This window comes from Calidris pugnax, unplaced genomic scaffold, assembly GCF_001431845.1.
Source record: "Calidris pugnax isolate Ruff unplaced genomic scaffold, ASM143184v1 scaffold188, whole genome shotgun sequence".
Classification (NCBI taxonomy): domain Eukaryota; kingdom Metazoa; phylum Chordata; class Aves; order Charadriiformes; family Scolopacidae; genus Calidris; species Calidris pugnax.
The window spans coordinates 786,913-807,322 of record NW_015091257.1 but is presented as its reverse complement, the minus strand read 5'-3'; the positions used below and the strand labels follow the sequence as shown (position 1 = coordinate 807,322).

At 45.7% G+C, this 20,410-nt stretch overlaps 1 protein-coding gene across 4 annotated transcripts in view; it reads right to left on the bottom strand.

The window, feature by feature from the left end:
• Positions 1-6,425: 6,425 nt before the first annotated feature.
• Positions 6,426-20,410, bottom strand: part of KIAA1211L (KIAA1211-like ortholog) — a 66,382-nt gene continuing 52,397 nt past the window's right edge. For 3 of the 4 annotated variants that reach the window (XM_014960149.1, XM_014960147.1, XM_014960151.1), the window contains 3 exons: positions 9,491-9,690; positions 7,638-7,773; positions 6,426-6,825 (listed from right to left, as the gene is read on the bottom strand). In XM_014960149.1, coding sequence (XP_014815635.1) covers positions 6,680-6,825; positions 7,638-7,773; positions 9,491-9,690 — 482 coding nt within the window. In that variant the 3' untranslated portion in view covers positions 6,426-6,679. The remainder of the gene's footprint in view (positions 6,826-7,637; positions 7,774-9,490; positions 9,691-20,410) is intronic. The other variant, XM_014960150.1, reaches the window with a different exon arrangement.

Here is a 20,410-nt window from a genome sequence, read left to right as displayed (position 1 = left end):
AGAACTTGGGGTCAGCTGGAGGCCCGTGCGTGGTGCCACAGCCCGGGGATGGTGTCTGCCTGCTTGCAGAATCAGAATCACAGAATGATATGGGGTTGGAAGGGACCTCTGGAGATCATCTAGTCCAACCCCCCCTCCAGAGCAGGTCCACTGACAGCAGGTTGCACAGGAAATTCTCCAAGATGGGTTTTGAATGTCTCCAGAGAAGGAGACTCCACCACCTCCCTGGGCAGCCCATTGGGCTCCTGCTCCCCCGCGCTGTCCATCAGAAGGTGGCAGGACCCACGCAAGGGGTGACTGGCCCACGTTTACACCTCTTGTGTGGGACCTGGGAGCAGGGGTGGGGTAGGGGTCTTTGTGGATTGCCTCTAAGTACTTCCTAACATGGCTGAAAAAAAGTAAAGTAAGATTTGGAAAAGCACCCAGAGGCACTTAATAAAGACATCTGCCTGGTCAACGTAGGAAAGGGGTTCCTCCTGCAGCATTTCTGCACCATCACTTGCTGATAGGGAAGAAGGGCCGGCTCCAACCTCAGTTATTCCTGTGTGTAAACAGAAAAATTCCCCTGAAATGAATGGTCGGAGTCTGGGCTGAAGTGGCTGAATGTGTTGGGGATGTCCCCAGCACCCGGAGATTCTTTTAAGAAAGTAAAACTGACAGGCTGCAGAGGAGGAGACTGCCACTGGCTGTCACACACTGGAGTCCAGTTTGATCAAAACGGTTTGTGTGCCCACCTGTAAAAGCTCTACGTTGTATGAAGTTGTGTGAAGGGAAGGCAGAATTGAAGACCAGAAATTGGAGTAATCACTTCTGTCTTGGGAGCAAGCATTTGCCTCTAAAATCAGCTATTCTAATAATTTGAACTTATTAGCTCACATAGAAGAATAAAATTCAAAGGTTATTTTATTTAAGCAAGATGGGGATTTTTATTCTCTCTTTTAATTTCAACTTTATACTTCAGTTGTATTTCAATAATGTTATGCGAGAAATGAAGCTTGTGTCCTTCTGCCCTCTCTGAAACTCCTCCGTTACTTGCCAACAAGGTTTCCAAATTACTTGAGCCAATTTCTGATGCACATAATTAAGAGGCTCCCTTTTTGTCCATCAATTATGTAAAAGCACCTCTTCTCCTCCCGTGCCCTTGGCGTAACCTCTGGGGCTCACTCTGAGGGTCTCTATTCTGCAGCGCCGCGCCGGTTGTTGGGTCAAAGAGGAGCTGGTGAAGGTACAGCTGACTTTGGCAGATAGATTGGAGGAGCTGTTTGTGCAACGGGGGAAAGCAAATTTGGGAAACCAGCACAAGTCTACCTGGGCAAATAACCACCCCCTGCTTTCCCCACATGAAGAGTAAGCCCACGAAAACGAGCTCTGACAGCGATCGCTGCCTTTGTCCTAAGCCAAAGCAAACTCCTCCTTCCCATCCTGCTTTAGGGAAGTAGGTCACAGTCAAATCTGCCTCCCCCCATCTCCTGTCCACGATCACAAGGTAAGATAAATCACATCCTCAACAATAATGGGGGAAATTGTGGCGTGAAAAGGCAATTCAAAAGCTCAGTGTCTCTCTGGAGAGCAGCTGACAGCACCGTCCACCATCAAAAATGACTTGCACCCCGCTGCCCCAGGCTGCCCGTGCCCTGCTCTCTGCTGAGGGACCCAGCTCAGGAGCTGGATCGGATGTTGGAGAAGTGCAGCCACCCTTTTGGTGGCCAGCAGCCCACTGTGGGCTGCTTCAGCGCACTGGGAAAAGAAACTGAAAATCACAGAGGAGGAGGAGGAGGCACCAAAGAAACCGGGCAGTGAGAGTTCTCTGCTGAGCAGGAAAGGTTGCCTCTGTTATGTTTAGCTCCAACTTCTTTTTTCCTTGTGTTTCCCAGTGGGCGCTGGAGCTGGAGTTACTTTGAACCACCACTGAACCACCACTGAACCACCACGGAGCCCAGGGGTTAGAAAGAACCTAGGGGGGAGCTTTGCAATGCCACAAGGACGAGCTGAGGGGAGTGACTCTTACTTGAGAGGCCTTTGTTTTTTTGTAGTTCAAAAGAAAGGCATGAACCAAACAAAAGGCTTCATTAAGCAAAAAACAATCCCTTTTGTGTACCCCAGGCGAGTGCTGCAGGAAGAGGCAAAGGAGTTAAAAGAAGCCAACCCTTGTTTAAAGGAGTGGCCAGATGGGGAAGATGATGTCTGTTTTGCCTGGACAGGCTCAGGGCCTTATTCTTCTGCCTTGTCTGCAGGCAGCCTGCCCATCAAAATTATCTCCTGTGCCGAGTGCAGACAGGACGAGCCAACGGCTTATGAAGGAGTCTCTGTTATTTCTGCTGAGAAAAGTGGCTTTTATTTTCCTGAAGGGTTATTAACCGAATTCTCCTCTTGTCACAACTCTGGGTGTTTTCATCTGCTCTTTCCAGACAGTTCTGCTTGGTTCTTCGATGAAGGCAATGCTTTGGAGGGGTTTATTGATAGTCTAGTTACATTTGGGGTGGGAGGGGAAGGAAGAAAAATGACATGGGAATAGGAATTCTTTGGGAGACACAATCACCAGAGCATGACTTTGGGACAAACTCGACTCTGCAGTTCAGAGACTTCCAGTTTCTGATACGGTGCTGAGATCTTTACAGCAGCTTGGGCCGTCCCTCTCACGAGCAGTCCCATGCCTGGAGTTGGAACCCAGAGACAAGTACATTTCACTGCCCCACCTCAAGGCGGTCTGACACCAGCTGCTGGCTGGGGAGGGCAGCACCAGTGGTGGTTGGCAATAGCAGGGTCTTGCCAGATTCCTCTGCCTCCTCGCCACCTCTGATGGGGCCATGCTTTTCCATGGTCTGACCCAAGAGCAGCACGGGTGGCCCAGTTGCCTTGTCATCCTGGAGCTGCTGGCACGGGTGACAAGTGACAGTGTGGAAGCCACGTGCTGGCAATCATGATGGGACCCACTGGTGCAAAGTGCCATTTTCCAGTAGACAGTGAACAGAGATCTCTTTCTTTTTCCTTTTTTTTTTTTTTTTAATTGAAGTGTTTCTCAGGCAGAGTTGACTTTCAAAGGCAGGCTAATAAATTCCATGTCAATTCTAAACTTTAGAAATCAAACCATATTTTGGAAAAAATGACAGTGTGTTAAAGAGGCCTGTTAAGATACCACAGTACCTGGCTCAGCATCTGTGAATAGGCTTCAGTGGAATTAGGAGCCTGCAACATACACCGTTTCATATGCAAATAAGTAAATAAACAAAGCAAAAAGGAATCAACAATGAAAGGACTCCGTGTGAAGATGTGCGAGATGGAAGGAAGGAAAATTGTCCTCTATCACTCTGCTGCTTTAAGATCTTACACGCTCTTAGCTGCACTCCTAAGTTCTTAAGAGAGCGATTTGGGATCCCAGAGAGGGAGATAGTTCAACGTTTTCCTGAATGACCTCCATTTGAGCTGCCTGAGATGAGCTAGAGAGGTTTTCTTCTGGGAATGCAGCCAGCGTACGTAGAGAATTAGAAGCTGTGGGTGAAGCAAAAGGCGCTGCAAGATACGGCGAAGGAAGACAAGCCGAACTGTGTGAATGCATCTCGTCAGCCTCCAGCTTCAGAGAGTGACACGGGGCAGAGAATTATCTGGAAGTAATAATCCGTAAAAATCTTCAAGCGGTATTTATTGTGTGAAGTCAGACAATACCAGCCCCCCTGCTATAAAAACCTCAGCGGTTCCTTGTCGCCCGTTGAGCGGCTTGGCGAACATTGGGAATGTGTGAGCCCGAGACCCGTGCCCACTTGGAAACGAAATGCCTTCTCCTGCCACAGTTAATCCCATTAATCTCCTACCACAGCATCCCACTCTTGTGCTGGATCACACGGGGTTATGTGTTTCCCCAGAGTTTTATGAGCCATACAGCACTGCCCACTGCTCACAAATGGCTTTTTTCTTTTTCTTCTCCTTTTTTTTCTGGACTCTCTAACAGTACAAAAGTTATCTTCTAACTGCAAACACAAAATCCTGTAATTAAACCTTCGTTACCCACAGCAGAGTGCTCATCATGTATACAAAGCAAACATTTTGGCAAGTTTATTATGCTCCTCCAGACTAAGAGGGAATTAATGGCATTGAGAAATTACAGCAGGCTGCTTGCTACGCTGCTGCTGCTGGATATTTTCACTGGCAACGAGATTTTATATTCCGCTTCATCTTGGAAAAATAAACCAAAAAACAACCTAATAGATTTAGTAAATGTTTTTACCATCACGAGCAACACAGTGCAAAACACCGTATCGAAGTAAAGGCCAGAGGGATATCTCGGCCTTAAAAAGTTATTGCACTTTGCTCTACATTAAAAATAATTTCCTTGTAATTTTTTACTGAAAATTACTAAACGTTGGGAGGTAGCTAATTAGGATAATCCGAGTCGTAAACCACGTTAAGTCATTGAATCTAGAGTTTCTGTGCTGGAAGACGCCTGATCCACAATTCCATTTGCATGGTGCGTGGTCCTTCACTGCCGGGAAGGACAACGGCTCGCAGAGTGTCACCTTGCTCGTTAAACAGAAAGCCAAAGATATGCCATGCAGCACTTCTGGGAGAAGCTCTTCTGTTTGTCAAGTCCATTTTGTTGTTGTTCTGTGAGTGTAATTCAGGCTCTCTTCGTTCATGTGCATGAGTCACGAACAAAGGGTGAATTTTTACATTTTATTTCACTGTTAATGCCCCAACAATACGTACAGCAGCTGCCTGAGCAAAATAGATCAGCCTGAGTCAGTCATATTGTGTCTCTGCTGGAAGAGTGCACTGACGTCCGTAGGAAAGCTGAGCAGATGTGAAAGGTTCTTTGGGTGGTACTGAGTGTGAAACGTAAATCACTGTTCATACAGAGAAGAAAAATATATTTGTGTTTGCATCTTCCCATTGCCACAAATGAGCCATTTAACCAAAGAAGAATGCATGGGCTCTAAAAATATTTTCTGCCTACCTGTTGACAAGACAGCTATAGCAAGACCTACTTACGTGACCCTTTGACTCTCAGAATGAAGAAATCCTGCACAAAGGCCTGGGCTATTGGCAGTGGTAGGAGAATATGAAGTGAACGTGACATGAATAGAAAGGAGAATATGAAGAATATGACAAGTCCATCAGTCACATGGCCTCCAAAAGCCTTTCACAGTCTCCCAGGCCAACGCCCTGGCTTTCATAGTGAGCAGCACTTGATGGAACACTTCCTGAGCAGGAGTCCCGAACTGGTAGGGAAGACACAGGCCGATGAGCATGACAATCTTATATCACAGAATCTTTATGGTTGGAAGGGACCTTTGAGATCATCGAGTCCAACCACAAAAAAACCACAACAACAACAACAAAAACCAAACAAAAAAACCCACCACACCCCCAAAAAAACCAAACCCACAGACACAACCCAACAATCTCAGGCACTAGAGCATGCCCCAAAGTGCCACATCTACACGTTTCTTAAATACCTCCAGGGATGGTGACTCCACCACCTCCCTGGGCAGGCTGTTCCAGTGCCTCACCACTCTCTCAGTAAAGTAATGCTTCCTAATGTCTAATCTCAACCTCCCCTGCCGCAGCTTTAGACCATTTCCTCTGGTCCTGTCATTATTCCCTTGGGAGAAGAGGCCAACACCCACCTCTCTACAACCTCCTTTCAGGTAGCTGTAGAGGGCAATGAGGTCTCCCCTCATACCCCCTACCCATATAAAGGTAGTAAAGTACAGAGATGCTATGCATTACTATGTTTTAAATGAGAGTAATTAAGATTATGTAGGGGGTGATACGTGAAGCTGAAGTTCACAGTTTTTCCCAGCATTTCAGTTCGGACTCTAGATGAAAGCCTTAAAAATCTTATTTTTTAACTAAACTCATGTTGTCCTATCTACCTATTGCATACTATCCTCCTAATTGAGAATGATGATTACACATGAAGGAAAACCAGTCGCAACCAGATAAATTCAGGCAGGAAAGTGACTGTGAATGCATTGATGAGCTTCCGACTTGCCCTTCAGTCTCCTTACCTCTCGCCTGCTTGCAAACACGGTGCAACCAAGGCTGCTCACAGAAGGAACTGAGGAATTTTTATTCCTGGTCGTGCATAAATGCGTGTATTTGTGCCTCATGAAATGTAACCCAAGCCCAGAAACCGGACCACTTGGCTCAGGCAGGCAAACACGCAGCTCAGGCACCGCATTTTAATGGAGTACTCACTGCCCGCTAGTCACGAATACCCCCGTGCTCCAAACAGCTTTGATAGGAAGAATGTCAGGTGATTCCAGTCAAACACATCAACGGAATGTTGTTAGTGCAAAATTTATACATGGAAACAGAGAAACCCACAACAAACAGAAGTTTCCAGCAACAACAGAAGTTCAGCAAAGTTTAGCAAAGATCCTGTTTTGATGCAAACGTCATGAAAAGCAGAACACATGGGAAACACGTAAGGTAAAAGTTTTATTTTCCAAAGGGTAAGTATGTCCTTAGCATAATTTAAGTAATGCGTTGCCATTGCAATCCTGATTGCTACAAAGTTGAAGGTAAACTTTTTGACTGCACCTATTGCACACTTTCTCCACAGCTGTGTAATAAAACCCTTCTGCTGTATCAAGAGATTGTTCACTGTGATTAGCTGGTCTGTAGAAGTTCAGTTAAGTAGTTGACTTAATTATGGAAGATGCTATTTGTTTGCATTGTTCTATTTTATAATCTGGGGCATATCACTCCAAGCCTGTGATTTCTTTTTGGCCAGTTCCATCCACGATGGCTGATCCGGAGCAGTGTTACTGGCTTTCTTGAAGTGGCTTATCTCCTCTTTATCCCCCAGTGCTGGTGTCGGAGCTACTGTGAATAAAAGAGATGAAGGTTTTATGTTTGCGTGCTGTGCAGCCCTACAGCCTGGCTCTTTCATTAAAAGCCTCCCGTGCCTTGCCCTGCCGCAGAAAATCTTCACATTTCGCATGGAAGCTGCTTCTGCGCTACGTTCCTGAGGCAATAACCATTCCGTGCTCAAAAGAATGCACTCTTTCTCTCACAAATAATATCTTTTTGTCCCTAAACTTACCAAAACCAACATGATGACCTGGATTCTTTGCCATATCCTGTGTTAACACCAAGGCCAAAGAAGAGAGAGTCTTTTCATTACCAGGAACTTTCATTTGTGAATTCCTCCTTTACGCAGCACCCCTCACTCACAGGAATTCTTTACCTTCCAAACTTCTGCCCTTCTTTCAAATTTTAATTTACCAAAGAGATCTGAAGTCGCTGTGGGAGGACTGATGGGCAGACGGTTTGTGATCCCATCATTCCAGCTTGCTGAGGAAACCACATGGAAATTGATGCTACTGAAAATAACGCTGCGTGCATTTCACAATTTACACCGGGGTAGTGCATTTGGTACCCCGTCCTGTGAAATGGCCTAGCACTCTCATTTCACTCTTCTTTCAACATGAGTTTTGACTACTCTGTCATCAAAGTGATCAAAAGAATATGCCATCAAATAAAACCCCAGAGGTGAGTGCTGAGAAAACAGTTTGCACTTGCTGATATGGGGCTGGGGATGAGATTAGGATCTAGCCCCCTTCCAGCACACTGAAGCAGGACTTCTGACAAGGTTGTGAGGTAACAGCCTATATTTCAAGCATTTTATTTCCTACCAGGGACATAGTGTGACAGGGAACTGGTTCTCGGCAGCAGCTCCTTCACTTCGGACTTCGTCTCTTTTCTCTGTTCGTCAGAAGTGGTTTTAGGTGCCAAGTGTGAAGGTTTGCTCCATTGCTGCTTCACTGACCCCTAGGGAATAGAGAGGGATAAAATCCAAGTAATGCAGAGAGAAGAAGAGCAGTTTGGAAGGACACGAGCAAAGGGAGTGGATGTGGTGCCTGTCACAGTTCAAAGATGACATGCACTCATCACACATTGGTCCCAATCCTCTCACTTGAGCTGGTACCTGTTCAGAAAGCTCCAGTGGTTTCACGTTAGCATCCATGATACTCAACTTTACAAATTAAAACAATCCCTCTGTATCTGTTATACATGCTATCTATGAGTACATCCTTATAGTCTTCAATGCAAATTGCATCCCAAGCCCTTTGCACACCTCTGCTAACACAGGGATAACATTTAGGATGTAGGATTTGGAAACAGCCTTGTTCTCTCATGTTTCCTTTCCACCTCCCAAATTTTGTAGGTTAGGGCACTGTATTTTTGGGCGGTTGACAGTAAATGGATTTTCCATAAAAAAAGAAATCAAACACATCCTCCCATGGATTTTGTTGCCAGTATCAAAAACCACCCTGAAGTGATAGTGCCTGGTGCCATGTGGGAGAAAGAGAAAGTGGGAGTAGTACAGTGGAACCGAGCCTCACACGCTGCAGTCAGGAGCATCTTGGCAAGTTCCTCTGTGAGCTGATATAGAGAAATAAAATGCATGGCATGATTTTTAGGGAACTTTGCCAGCTAAAAGCTGGAGTTTCCTATTCTGACACAGAAACTGTATTTTGGGACCATTTACACCCTTGGTGTTTTAAGCTCTATGACAATGTTGTGCGTTTTTGCAGCTCATCATCTCGCCTAGGCATTTCATTAGGTATTATTTCTTGTTATTTTTCATCACTTGGAGATCTTGTATTCCAGGGTATAATAACAGCTGTCTGGGTTTCTAACAGTACCATCCGAGGCAAGAAAGTAGGCCATTTGCACTGGGAATGCTACACGCTGGCATAGGACACACAGGCTCCTGCATCAGTGCAGGGTTCTTGCTGTGCCCGCTGCTGCCTCCGTGAGCAAGCCCAGCAGCAGGGAATCCTTCTTGGTACTCTGGATTAATGCCAAGTGCTTCTGCTGGCACAGCTCTGCCATCAGGGAAGATCACTTGCTACAGGTATCTCCCTCTTTTGCACGGCGTCTTCGAAGAGGCAGCGCCAGCCCATCTTCACGGCACCACCTGGGCACCCGAGTTACCCACATACAGAGAACCAGAATTTATATCTTGGCACTGCCTGTAAGTGCAAAAGTTATTTTTATTCTATTTCGCTTCTCAAAATTTTCTCTAAAAATTGTTACCTAGGAGCTTCTGGGACCAAGCTGTTCATTCAGTGTTAAATCAGTCAGGGTGTATAGGATGTTCAATGAAACGCTCTGCTTAGAAGGATTGTTAAAGAGACTGCATTTCCTCTGTATTGAGAGAGATCCGAGACTGTACAATTTAGCACCTCTTTGGGGATGTTTCAGCATGCAATACACACAGCACATCTGGTGAGTATGTACTAGGCACCCAAGAAATTTTACACACCTCGCGTAGTTCCAGGATTTCTTGGAGACACAAAATTACATATCTGAACAATCAGAAGATTCGGAATCTAACACATTTCCAAAAGCCTTTGTTACTTATGATTATACTCATTAAAATATCTGTAATCATTACAGCATGGCTGGTAATATAGCAGTAGATTCAAAGAGTACTACAGAAAGGTGATACAAAAGCATCACAAATTTGTATTGTAAGTACCTCTGTTCGTTCCTTCTCTTTATTTTGTTTCTCTGTATCTGACTTCACATCCAGAGCCACCAGTTTTTCTCTGTCGAGTTCCTGCTCCTGCTGCACACCCCTCTGCTTTTGCCTTGCTATGGAAATCCAGGCTGGCTCTGCAGGACTGTCGGGATCTCTTCCAGAGTCTCCAGCAGCCATGGGGGAAGGCACGCTTCTCTCTGTTGACAGATTATTTATGTACATGGTTATATGAAAGAGAGTTGTAATTAGCTTCAGCTCACACTTGCTCGATACGCTGATTGGTCCCAGGATGTGTGCCCAGCCTGGGTAAATAGGAATTCTGTTTAGTTTGGTCTCCAGAGAGCAATCTTCCTGTGCTCGCTGTCTTACGGTGCTGTTCTACTGGTGAAAAACCCTTCGCGTTCTTGTTTGGCTGGAGTCACGATGTCACTGCCCTGACGTGAGGGAGCATGGATCACGTTTCATTAATCTACCCATTTTCCGATGTCTCCCCTTCTGCTCCCTCCTCCCACCTGCTCCCTGGCCCTTAGGGACACGCAGCAGCCGATTCAAAGCTGGACACAGCTGGACCACGCTGTGGCAAAGGCAACCCCCACCCCCCCGGGGCTGTGGCTGCCCTCGGTTCCTGCTCGTCCCATGCCCACGCAGCAGCAGCCCATGCCTTGCTCTGGTTCCTGCCACCCCTTTGGGAGCAGCATCCCTCACACAGCCCCTGGGTGCCAGCAGGTGCTGTGGGTGACTGAGGGCAACAGTCTGTGGCACCTTGAACTCGCAGGAACACTGCAAACCCCACCGGGTTAATTCACCGTCTTTTGACGTGAGGTTTACTTTGTCTTATCCCTGCCGATGCCGACCAAAGCTCTCTGTTGGGGCCAGTCCCTCTCACCGTGCTCTACCAGAACTGAAATGTCAGTGAGACAAGAGGGAAAAGAAAAAAAGCCCTTCCTAGAATAGTTTTGGGCCCCTTACCACAAAAAAGACATTGAGGTGCTGGAGCAGGTCCAGAGAAGGGCAACGAAGCTGGTGAGGGGTCTGGAGAACAAGTCTTATGAGGAGAGGCTGAGGGAACTGGGGTTGTTCAGCCTGGAGAAGAGAAGGCTGAGGGGAGACCTTATTGCTCTCTACAACTACCTGAAAGGAGGGTGTAGAGAGGTGGGGGTTGGTCTCTTCTCCCAAGTCACAGGAGATAGGACAAGGGGAAATGGCCTCAAGCTGCACCAGAGGAGGTTTAGATTGGATATTAGGAAAAATTTCTTCACCGAAAGGGTTATTCAGCATTGGAATGGGCTGCCCAGGGAAGTGGTTGAGGCACCATCCCTGGAGGTGTTCAAAAGACGGGTTGACATGGTCCTCAAGAATATGATTTAGTGGGGTTTTTTGGTGGGTTTTTTTTTTTTATTGCTTATTTCTTATTTATTTTTTTGTCAAGAGTTAGGTTGATGGTTGGACTAGATGATCTTTAAGGTCCCTTCCAACCTAGACGATTCTATGATTCTGTGATTCTATGAAAGGGTCAAAAGTGCTACCCTGCTGTTCTCACAAGTGCTACCCAGGGACAGGCAGTGCCCAGAGGCATGGGGAAATGAAATACCCTCTATTCAAATACTCTGTGAAGAGAAATCCTGTCTACACAGTGAGCAGAATTGGATCAAGAGAAGAGCCTTAGCTCCTCCCTTGGCTCCAGCTCCCGCTTCTTCATTGACTCACACTGCCCCCAAAATGCAGTTTTCCAACTAATGTGGAGCCTCTGCGTGGTTTAGAAGAGGAACAAGAACAGTACTAACACCCTTAGAGCCACGTTACAGCCATAAGGAAAGATGATTTAACCTTTCCCAGCTATTTTTAGCCACTAATGTACCCAAATTTATGGAAAGCTATTTCAGAGCAGAGTTAAGCTTCTCATCCTCAAATCACGCATCGTCCTGCCCCTAGGAAAAGCTTGGTATCTAGTCAGCCCCGGGGTCCCTCTGGCCTCAGCTGCTGTGCTGGCCTAGAGCTGGACCACCCAGCCACAGGACCCAGTGGAGCTGTCAGATGCGCTTCTGGAGGGCTATGGGCTAGTTTAGAGGAACGTAGCCCCAGTGAGGAGAGCAGGCCAGTGTGTCTGAAGGCACATTTGAGATGCCTCATGAAGGCACGGGAGATGGAAGGGATGACTCTCTCTCAAGAGCTGGAGTTGGGAAACTCAGGCACGTTATGAAAGCCCACAAATTTTCTTTGCTCAGGGATTTTCTCAAGTCACTGTGGTACCTCACCAGAGACAGACGAGTTATTTGAGCAAGAAAACATTGTAAAGCCTCTGTCAGCTAAAAACCACAAGAAGAGAAAACACAAGTTTTGCTTTAAGGCCAAAGCAAGACGTTTTGCCAGCTGATGCCTGCATTTCCCTTCACGTTCACCTCATGTGATCTTGCAGGGAAACAAGTCAGAAAGTCCAGCTGCGCAAACGCAGCACAATAAACCTCCAGACACTGAAGGAGCTTCCCTCCATCTTGCATGACAAGTTACTCCAATTCTCTGCATCCCACTTACACCCCATCCTTCCACCCCAAAAGCTGTTCCTCCCATAATCGTATTCTCTTCCCTGGCTGTCCTTGCTTCATTTTTGTCTCATTTTACAGGATGATAGAGAATGAGACTGGGAGAGATCTCAAGATGTCATCTAGTCTATCCTTCAGCTGCAAGGCAAGACCAATTCCAAAATCAATTTCACATCAACTGTTTCCTGACAAATATATATCTAACCTGCTCTTAAAACCCTCCAAAGATGGGACAGATCTCAGCCTCCCTATACAACCTATCCGATGGCTTGGCTCTTACTACAGGTAAGAGAAGGGTAAGTGTGGGTAAGTTACATGTCCCTTGCTCTAATTTGAATCCATAACTTCTTTCCCTATACACTATGGACACAAGCAGATTACTCATAGCCTCCCTGTGGCAGCTTTTTACGCATTTGAAGACTTAGATTGTGTTTTCCGCTCTATTTTAAACTTTTCTGATTAGTCTTATTCTCTAGATCACTCTTGCTTTTGTAGGCATTGTCCTAATTTGGTCCAAATCTTCAGAATATGGTGCTCAAAACTGGCACGTAGCACTTGAGATGAAATGGCGTTAGCATCAGCTGAAGTGGAAGGACTACCTCACCTCACCTGAGATGGTCTCCTGTGCACATCAGTCAGTATGATGACTTGCTCACAGAATTATGTTATTCGTGTTTTGTATTTAGTCTGTGAGCTCCAGATCGTGTTACTTCCCCTCTTCCACTCCCAGTTTGTATCTGTGCATTGGATTATTTTTGCACACCTAACAGAACTTGTCTGCAATGAAAACATTCTTTTCAAACCATGTTTCCACTTTCTAAAGATAACTCTGATTTCTGTTACTGTCCTGCAGTGTGCCCACAGGCTTTCCAGCTTGGTAATACCTGCAAATGTAATAAGCACACACTAAATTCTGTCACCCATGTCCTTAAATATACTGAATAGCATCAGACCTAAAATGGCCACCATCTAATATGACAGTGAATCACTAGTTGGCACTCAGTAGCTTTGCATCAACCCAATGAATAGCCTCACCAAGACTGTATTTATAGACTATGTCATGATATTTATAGAAATGCCCTGTGATATCAGTTATCATTTGATTTGACTGCTCTTGACCAAGCCATGTTGGTTGCAACTTATGTCTTCGTTATCTTGTAGACATTTAGAAATAGCTCAATTATTCCTTTCAGTACTTCATATCAAGTTAAGTGGTGTATAACACCCTTCCTCCCTCTCTCTCTTCTCTATCTCACCTCCCTTTTCAAGAAGTGCAACCTTATCTTCCACATTTTGCCAAGATAACCACTAGCAGCTCAAGGACTGCTAGCCCATCAACTGTGAGTATCTTAGGACAAAATTCATTAGGATCATCCTCAGTAAATCCACACAGTTGAATTGATGTGATAATTGCTAATGCATCTGCCACCACATTCTCTCTTTTGCTTGTAGACTACACCCTTGAATCCATCTGCAGCTTTTAAGGTTGTGAGCAATTTGGGCAGGACCTGTTAGTGCATTGCCCAGTAAAGCCAGGTGCCACACTTCAAAAGTTCCCAAAGCACTACTGTGATACACAGACTAACTGCCACTACTGAAGGTGACGGTGATGTCCAGTCTTCCTCAGAGGTGAGGATCCCTCATGCAGCACATAAAGTAGCTTTGCACTTTAGTTACCTTCTATCTGGATTAGTCAACTTGTTTTCCCTGCATCCTGTAATGAATAACTATCCAACAGACGGGCTCAGTATTATGAAGATGTTTCCCCATTGAAGCCTCCCCTTGCCCGGCCAGATTCATCCTGTGAATCCATCCCATCAAACATACCCCTTCCCCCCATGTCCAGGCCTCTTCTCAGCCCAGAGAAGACCGGGCTGCTCCTTTTCTGGCTGTACAGCTACAGACACACCACCACACACATCCTTTTCCACCACCTTTTTACCTTCCTTCACTGTCTGTAACCCTGAAGGTCCTTTTCAATCCACCCACCAGCTTTCCCATGATAGGGGAACCTGGCTTCTGCCTTGATGTACTTCTTAGTCTCCGTGATTCAAAATCACCCCTTGTGTTTTGTCCCATTTTCCCTGTCACACCGCAGGAGCTTTCTGTAAACACCAGCTGAACCACACATTGCTCTTCCTCTGCTCCCACCACGTAATCAATACCGACAAAATGACTGCTATGCCCAGGCTCTATTTACTGCGCTACGCATAATGGTCTTATTGCTACCTGTGCTCCTGTTTCTCTGTCACCCTCATGGATTTAGGATTCATCTTCCTGTTATTTCGATGTGCATTGCCGAGCACAGCAGGGTTCCCAGTCCTGCAGTGATACGTCTGGAGGCCACTATTATAACAATGTTTTTCATAAGGCAGATACTCTTAACAAAGGCATCGAGCGCCTTGGCTCTTCAGACAGTTCTCCCTGATGAGACGCCAGACATCCTACTCATGCCAATTAGAAGCAGCCAAATTAGAGCCAAGTATCATCCCATAAGAGATGGTATCAGAATGTTCCTGTGATAGGAGGGAATAAAAGCTCTTTATCATCATCTTTAAAGATGTTATACGTATCTGTGCGGGCCTGACTTAGGACAGCAGAGTAGTATCACCTACAGAGGATCAAGAGCTGACCTGCTTCTGGGAGGGGCTTTCTTGTTTCTTGAAGCAATTATGTTCTGCCCTTGTTCCTGTGAGAGTCCTTGCTGCAGAAAGTCAGGCAGGCAGGAGAAATGCCTTCTCTTCAGCAAAAAACCATCAGATGCAACCCCTGCAGGATTTGCTACCTCATCTGTCAGCCAGAATTACCGTAAGGGGTAGAAGAGGTGTATTCACTATTTATTATCTTTCCCATTGCCCAGAGGTCCTTTACATCCTCCCATCTCCAACTAGAGAAGATTTCTTGGCAGTATACATGCACTGTTGCTCCATCCAGAAGGATGAAAGGTGGTGAAGTAATCCAGGAGACAACACAGTGAAGTAACTTGGCAGTTTAAGGTGATTTGAGACTCTCCCGTGAAGCTCTTGGTACCCTGAGGGGCACCAAGAGGCCAAAAGCTTTCTCAGGCAGTGACTATTCACAAGAGAAGTGCTGCTTGCACATCTTCTTCCTCAGTTCAGTGACTGTCTGATCACCTTGAACAAGCCCTCCCTATCTTATCTCATCCAGTGATGAGGCAGTCCATGTGCTTTTACGGTTCACCACGTGGCAAAGCACAGCTTTTAAGGAAGCAGCGAGCCAGAGCGGAACCAAAAGTATTCAAAAGCACTATCTAATTCCTGCTTCTACTGCAGGAATTAGCACACACAGCAGCTAGCACAACAGTTCCCAGCTGGTAAGTGTCACTTTTAGGGAAACAAAATAGTATGAAAAGTAAGCAGTGGCATCCTCCCTCGGAAGCTGTGTGAGTTCGACAGGCCACAGCCACCCCAAATGCCCCGTGCTTCCCTTCTTCGGTAAAGCAGGGCTCAGCCTCTTGCTTCTGTGTTATACTTGAGAGATTTTCTGAGTAAAACTAAAATCTGAACCATATTCTTCAGTTCTCAGTACAACGTGTTATTTTAAACACTATGCTATTCAGCTTGTTACTTAATAACTTCATAAGCTAATAAAGGATATGGCTGGCAGCGATTTGTCTCCTGTTCACTCAGTTTTAACCTTGTGATTGCATCTTTCCCTGATTGCCTTGGAGCTGGCTTGGCCTGAGGCTTTTCAAAAGACAAGCGAGCCTCTTCTTCTCCTTGGGATAAGTCACCAACAATGGGAAGATACCAAGTCAGAACTTGTCAAGCTGCTCTGTGCATAATGTCACCATGTATTAAAGCTAGCATTTAATCTAGGCTGCCGGGGTCTTCTGCTGTCACTTGAAACCACACCCAGAGGCTGCTGAAGCCCTCCCAACACACATACCCAGTCGCAAGACCACCCGTGCCATCTGTGTTCTTCACCGTTTCTGCAGCTTCCAGACTGACCACCAAAGACAAGCCCCTCAAGCCAAGTGAACCACAGCCACCTGCTCAATTCCCTCCCACAGATGGGGACCACCCCAGCTCTTCTCTGCTGGGTCCCTAAGGTGGGGAACTCCCCTGCTGCAGCCCCATTAAATGCAGGTATCTGTTTCCTTCAGTATCTTACTAAAGCAGCTTTGTTTTTTCATTATTTTTTTTTCTCAGACTAAAGCTCTGATCTTATACATTAAATTCTTCTGCCTAAATATTGTGGAAATGACTGTGTACACTTCCCATTGATAGCTGGATATTATCCTTTAATGTGTGTCAAAGTGATTGTGTGAATAAGGAGATGAAGATAAATCATTAATCTTTATGTACAGAAGGAGATCTGTGATTGACTTGTTATTGTGCATTGGTTTATACACATATAGAATGTGAAAGAGAAATACACACCTATTTCTGTCTATTGACAGACAGATACACTCAGTGTATTCAACTGTATCTGGGGGTGTCTTGTGCTGCTTATATGGATAACCACATTAAAGACACATTGAAACATTACCCTGGGATTTAAGCATTGATTTTTTCTTTTTAGAGATATCCTCCAATATTGTACCCATTTCCTTTACATCTCAAAACCTTTGTGCGCACAAAATATAGCAGAAGCTCTTTATAACATTTAAATCTTGTACCTGAAAATGAACATCTTATGCCTGCAAGGGCTGCAAAGAGTGGTTACTCCTGCCATACATCCGTGCGGGCGAAAGGTCTGAGGCAGAATATTGGAGACTTTGGAAAGTCATACCTCTAACAAAAAGCAAAGCTAACTTGTGGATTCCCTGCGTATTTTAAAAGCAAACACACACAAAACTAATCCAAACAACTTCACACAGGGAGATAACACCCCCTGTACACAACAGTGCCATTGTTTTATAACATTGCTTATGCATGCATATTTAATTCCACATTGTAGTATCCTTGCTCATTTATAAAACACGTTATTTTAAGAAAGGCTTTACAAATGCATGTGGCATTTCATATATCCTGGCCTACATATTTCCCTTTGTTTACTAAGGCACTACATGCATTTGTGTCAGTGCACACACCCAACTCCCTAATTTCAGACCAAGCTATTCTAAAAGATTCAGCTAAGTATTTTTCATGTTTCTTTCTTCTCTAAGCTGCTCTGAGAGGGATTTCACTTTTGATTGGATCTATACCACCGATGCCAGAAGAGTCTTTTTGACATAAGAAAACGCTATGTTTGCATCAAAGTCTATTTTGCTGCTGGAAAACAGCCATATTTCAAAATAGCCTGACACAACTGAAAAAGAAACTTCTTTGGGAAAAAAAAAAAAGACAGCTGTAGCCAGGACAGCATTAAAGCAATGTCTTTTTTATATAGAGATAAACATTTCTCTTGTCATTTCAGAGCCTATATTTGCTAGACAATACACACCAATTTCATTCACTGTTACATTCACTGTCATTACCCGAGCTCCTTTTCTCTATTAGAGCATGTCTCCCCGCTACAGCTCCTCAGCTGCTGATTTTTATATATCCTAATATGCACATTCACACAGGTATTGCTTATGATTTTGCTCTTGTAATTAACTGTTTGCATATGTTAATTGTTCCTGCCCTTTACAGGATTTATAGCAAAATGTATCAACACCAAACAACAAAGACTTGTTGTCTTGCAAAGACCTTTAGTTCCAGAAACTTAAAAATTCCCCCTTCTGAGGTGACTAATTTCACACAGCCATTAAAGAACCACCTTGCAGCCCAACAGGGGCCAAGAAATCCCTCACCAGTTTCCCAGAAAACCCTGGAGAGCAGGAGCGGTGCTTTCGCCTGGGGTGGTAAGCCAGGATCCCACCAGCTCTGCCATTGCCTTTCGTACCAGGAGTGCTGAAATGCAAAAAATTGAACTGAATGAACCAAATTGCTCCTGCTCATCCTGTGACACAGCAAACTGATGTTTTTGAGATGAGTGTACGTGAGAAGGGAACTGCACCCCCTTACATCAGCGTTTCACAGCTTATCTTCTTGTTCAGCACAGGGATTTCCTAACATGCAGTGGGAAGAAGCTCCCTGACAGCATAAAGTGTCTCCTGACAGTGACCGCAGCTCTTCCAAAGGGCTGATGAACTCAAGGACTAGGATAAGGCATGGATGCCCGCATTAAGGGCAGCTGGATGAGAAAACAAGTGGGTGTCCCAGCAGATCAGGAGGCCAGAGATGGCTGGCAAGCCACGTGATCCACAAAGGGCCATGCTGACCGCGCTTGTCAGATTTCTGCTGCTGGCAGGTGCAAAGACACCCTCCCAACTCACTGGGCTGAGGCAAATGTTTCAAGAAGCTTAAAATGGCATTTGGGCAGGGGTATTGCCCCGCTAAGCCCTCACTGCATCCCATGACCCTTCTAGGGTCGCTTCTAGGGTCGCTTCTAGGGTCACTGTGCAAATCCCCTCACCAAGGCTAGTGTGATGCCAGGGCCACCAGGTAGGCACACCTCATTCACCCATGACTTCAGGTGGCCAGCTTAGGCTGAAGCAACAACTTGGCACAAGGAGGTGCTTGGTCAGATGCCTAAGGAGAGTCTGCGGTGGGATAGGAAGGACCTCAGGTGAGTTTGGAGCAGACTGCTTTGTATTTAGAACTAAACTCTTTCTGAGTCCTGGTGCACCCACATATCAGAACCCATTACCAAGCGACTCAAAGCTGGAAATACATGGAAAACCGTGGCAGCTTTGCTTAAGGTGACACAAGACCAGTGTGGCACTAGATAAGGACGATGACTAATTACCATTGCAGGCCAATCTGAACCACCATGTTAAGCAACACCAGGCCATACAGATTTGGTGTAATACTGTCAGGGGGAGAGGAACATGTCTGAAACAGGGCTCCTTGACCTGCAGCCCCACGTTCAAATTCCAGGTGTGTGCACCCCTATCAGGAGGACCGGGGCATAGTTCTCACCTGCAGACTCTATTTTGCAGAGGACAGTCCTGAGCCTGGGGGAAGGAGTCTCCTTCACCCCAGGGCTGAGGAGCCAGAGGAGAAGCCTGGAGGAGAAACGTGCTCCCTGGCTCCATTTCTTCTCCTTCTCCTGCCTCCAATACTCACTGTCTACCACCCCGCTCCAGCTGTAGGCACCCTGGGACTCAACAAGAGGGAGGGGGAAAAAGGCTGTGTGCAGGAGCACTGGTGGTCCCACTGCTTTCCTCTGTCCTTTGCCAGACCAACCCTACTGTGCTAGGTCTTCTCCTCACTTGTTCCTGGTATGACCCTCCCCAAAATCTCACTCGATCAGAGATCTGGTGTCACTACAAATAACCAACTACTTCCCAGGGCAGGGCAGAGGGGAAAAATGCCTTTAAAGGGAGTATGGGATGATACTCTTCCGGCTGTGGAAGCAATGAATCCCCTCCTTTATGCGGGAGAGCAGAAAACTGTAAGTGTGGCCAGAGCCCTGCAAAAATATCTGCTATACTGCAGCAGATGACAACTGGACTCTGCTGTGGCTCAGGGCATCAGCAGGTTGCTTCTAGGGCCAGGAAGAGGCTTTTATCACCCTACAGGACAAGTGGCCTGCTATGTCCTGAGGTCTTCTTTCGGGTTGGTGCTCCCCACCCACCCTGATGCTCAGAGACTGACCCCAACTGGAGAATACCAACCATGGAGGGGAGCTCTGCAATGGCACAAAGAAACCTTTTCATTTGCTTGGCCAGCATCTCCTCCTCACATTGTTATTATCAAGCTCGTGACCAGACAGATTCAGGGCAGGGAAGAAGTTTCTCCCACGTATCAGAAGACCTAAAGATTTTATTTTTTTTTCCCCCCTTTGGCTGTTCTCTGAAGTGAAGAGCAAAGGTGTCCTCCTAGAATTGCTTGAGTGTACTTCTCTTAACTTGTTTACTGTCATTGCAAAGACCTCAGACAGTGGTGCCACTTCCCGTCTTCTCTGTTCTCTGCCTGTAGCACACAATGTATTACTCTCCAGAGGACTGATTTTTTTTTTTTTAAACTCTAACCCAATTATATAATACAGACAACAGGGCGAAATTTAACAATCTGCAGTAGACATGATCTTCCGTGGCTTTAAACTCCAGGAAGCTGCAGGGTAGTTAATTTTTGTTTCTAAACAAGGAATGAGTAATGATAAAGATGAATAAATGAATAAGCAAAGCTCACAGGAAGCAACAAATAAATGGCGTGTTGAGCATGCCAGGCAGTTACTAGTATTTCTGCCTCAATGCTACGGTGAAAAAGAAGGGCTAGAGGTCTGAGTCACTCATCCCACACAGGGCACTCCACTTAACATGTGCTCCTGGCTTTTGAATTGCCATACAGCAGCTCTAAATGGGGACACTTAGTGGCTTGATATTTCTGTTTCATAATACATGCTAACGCACTGTATTTTT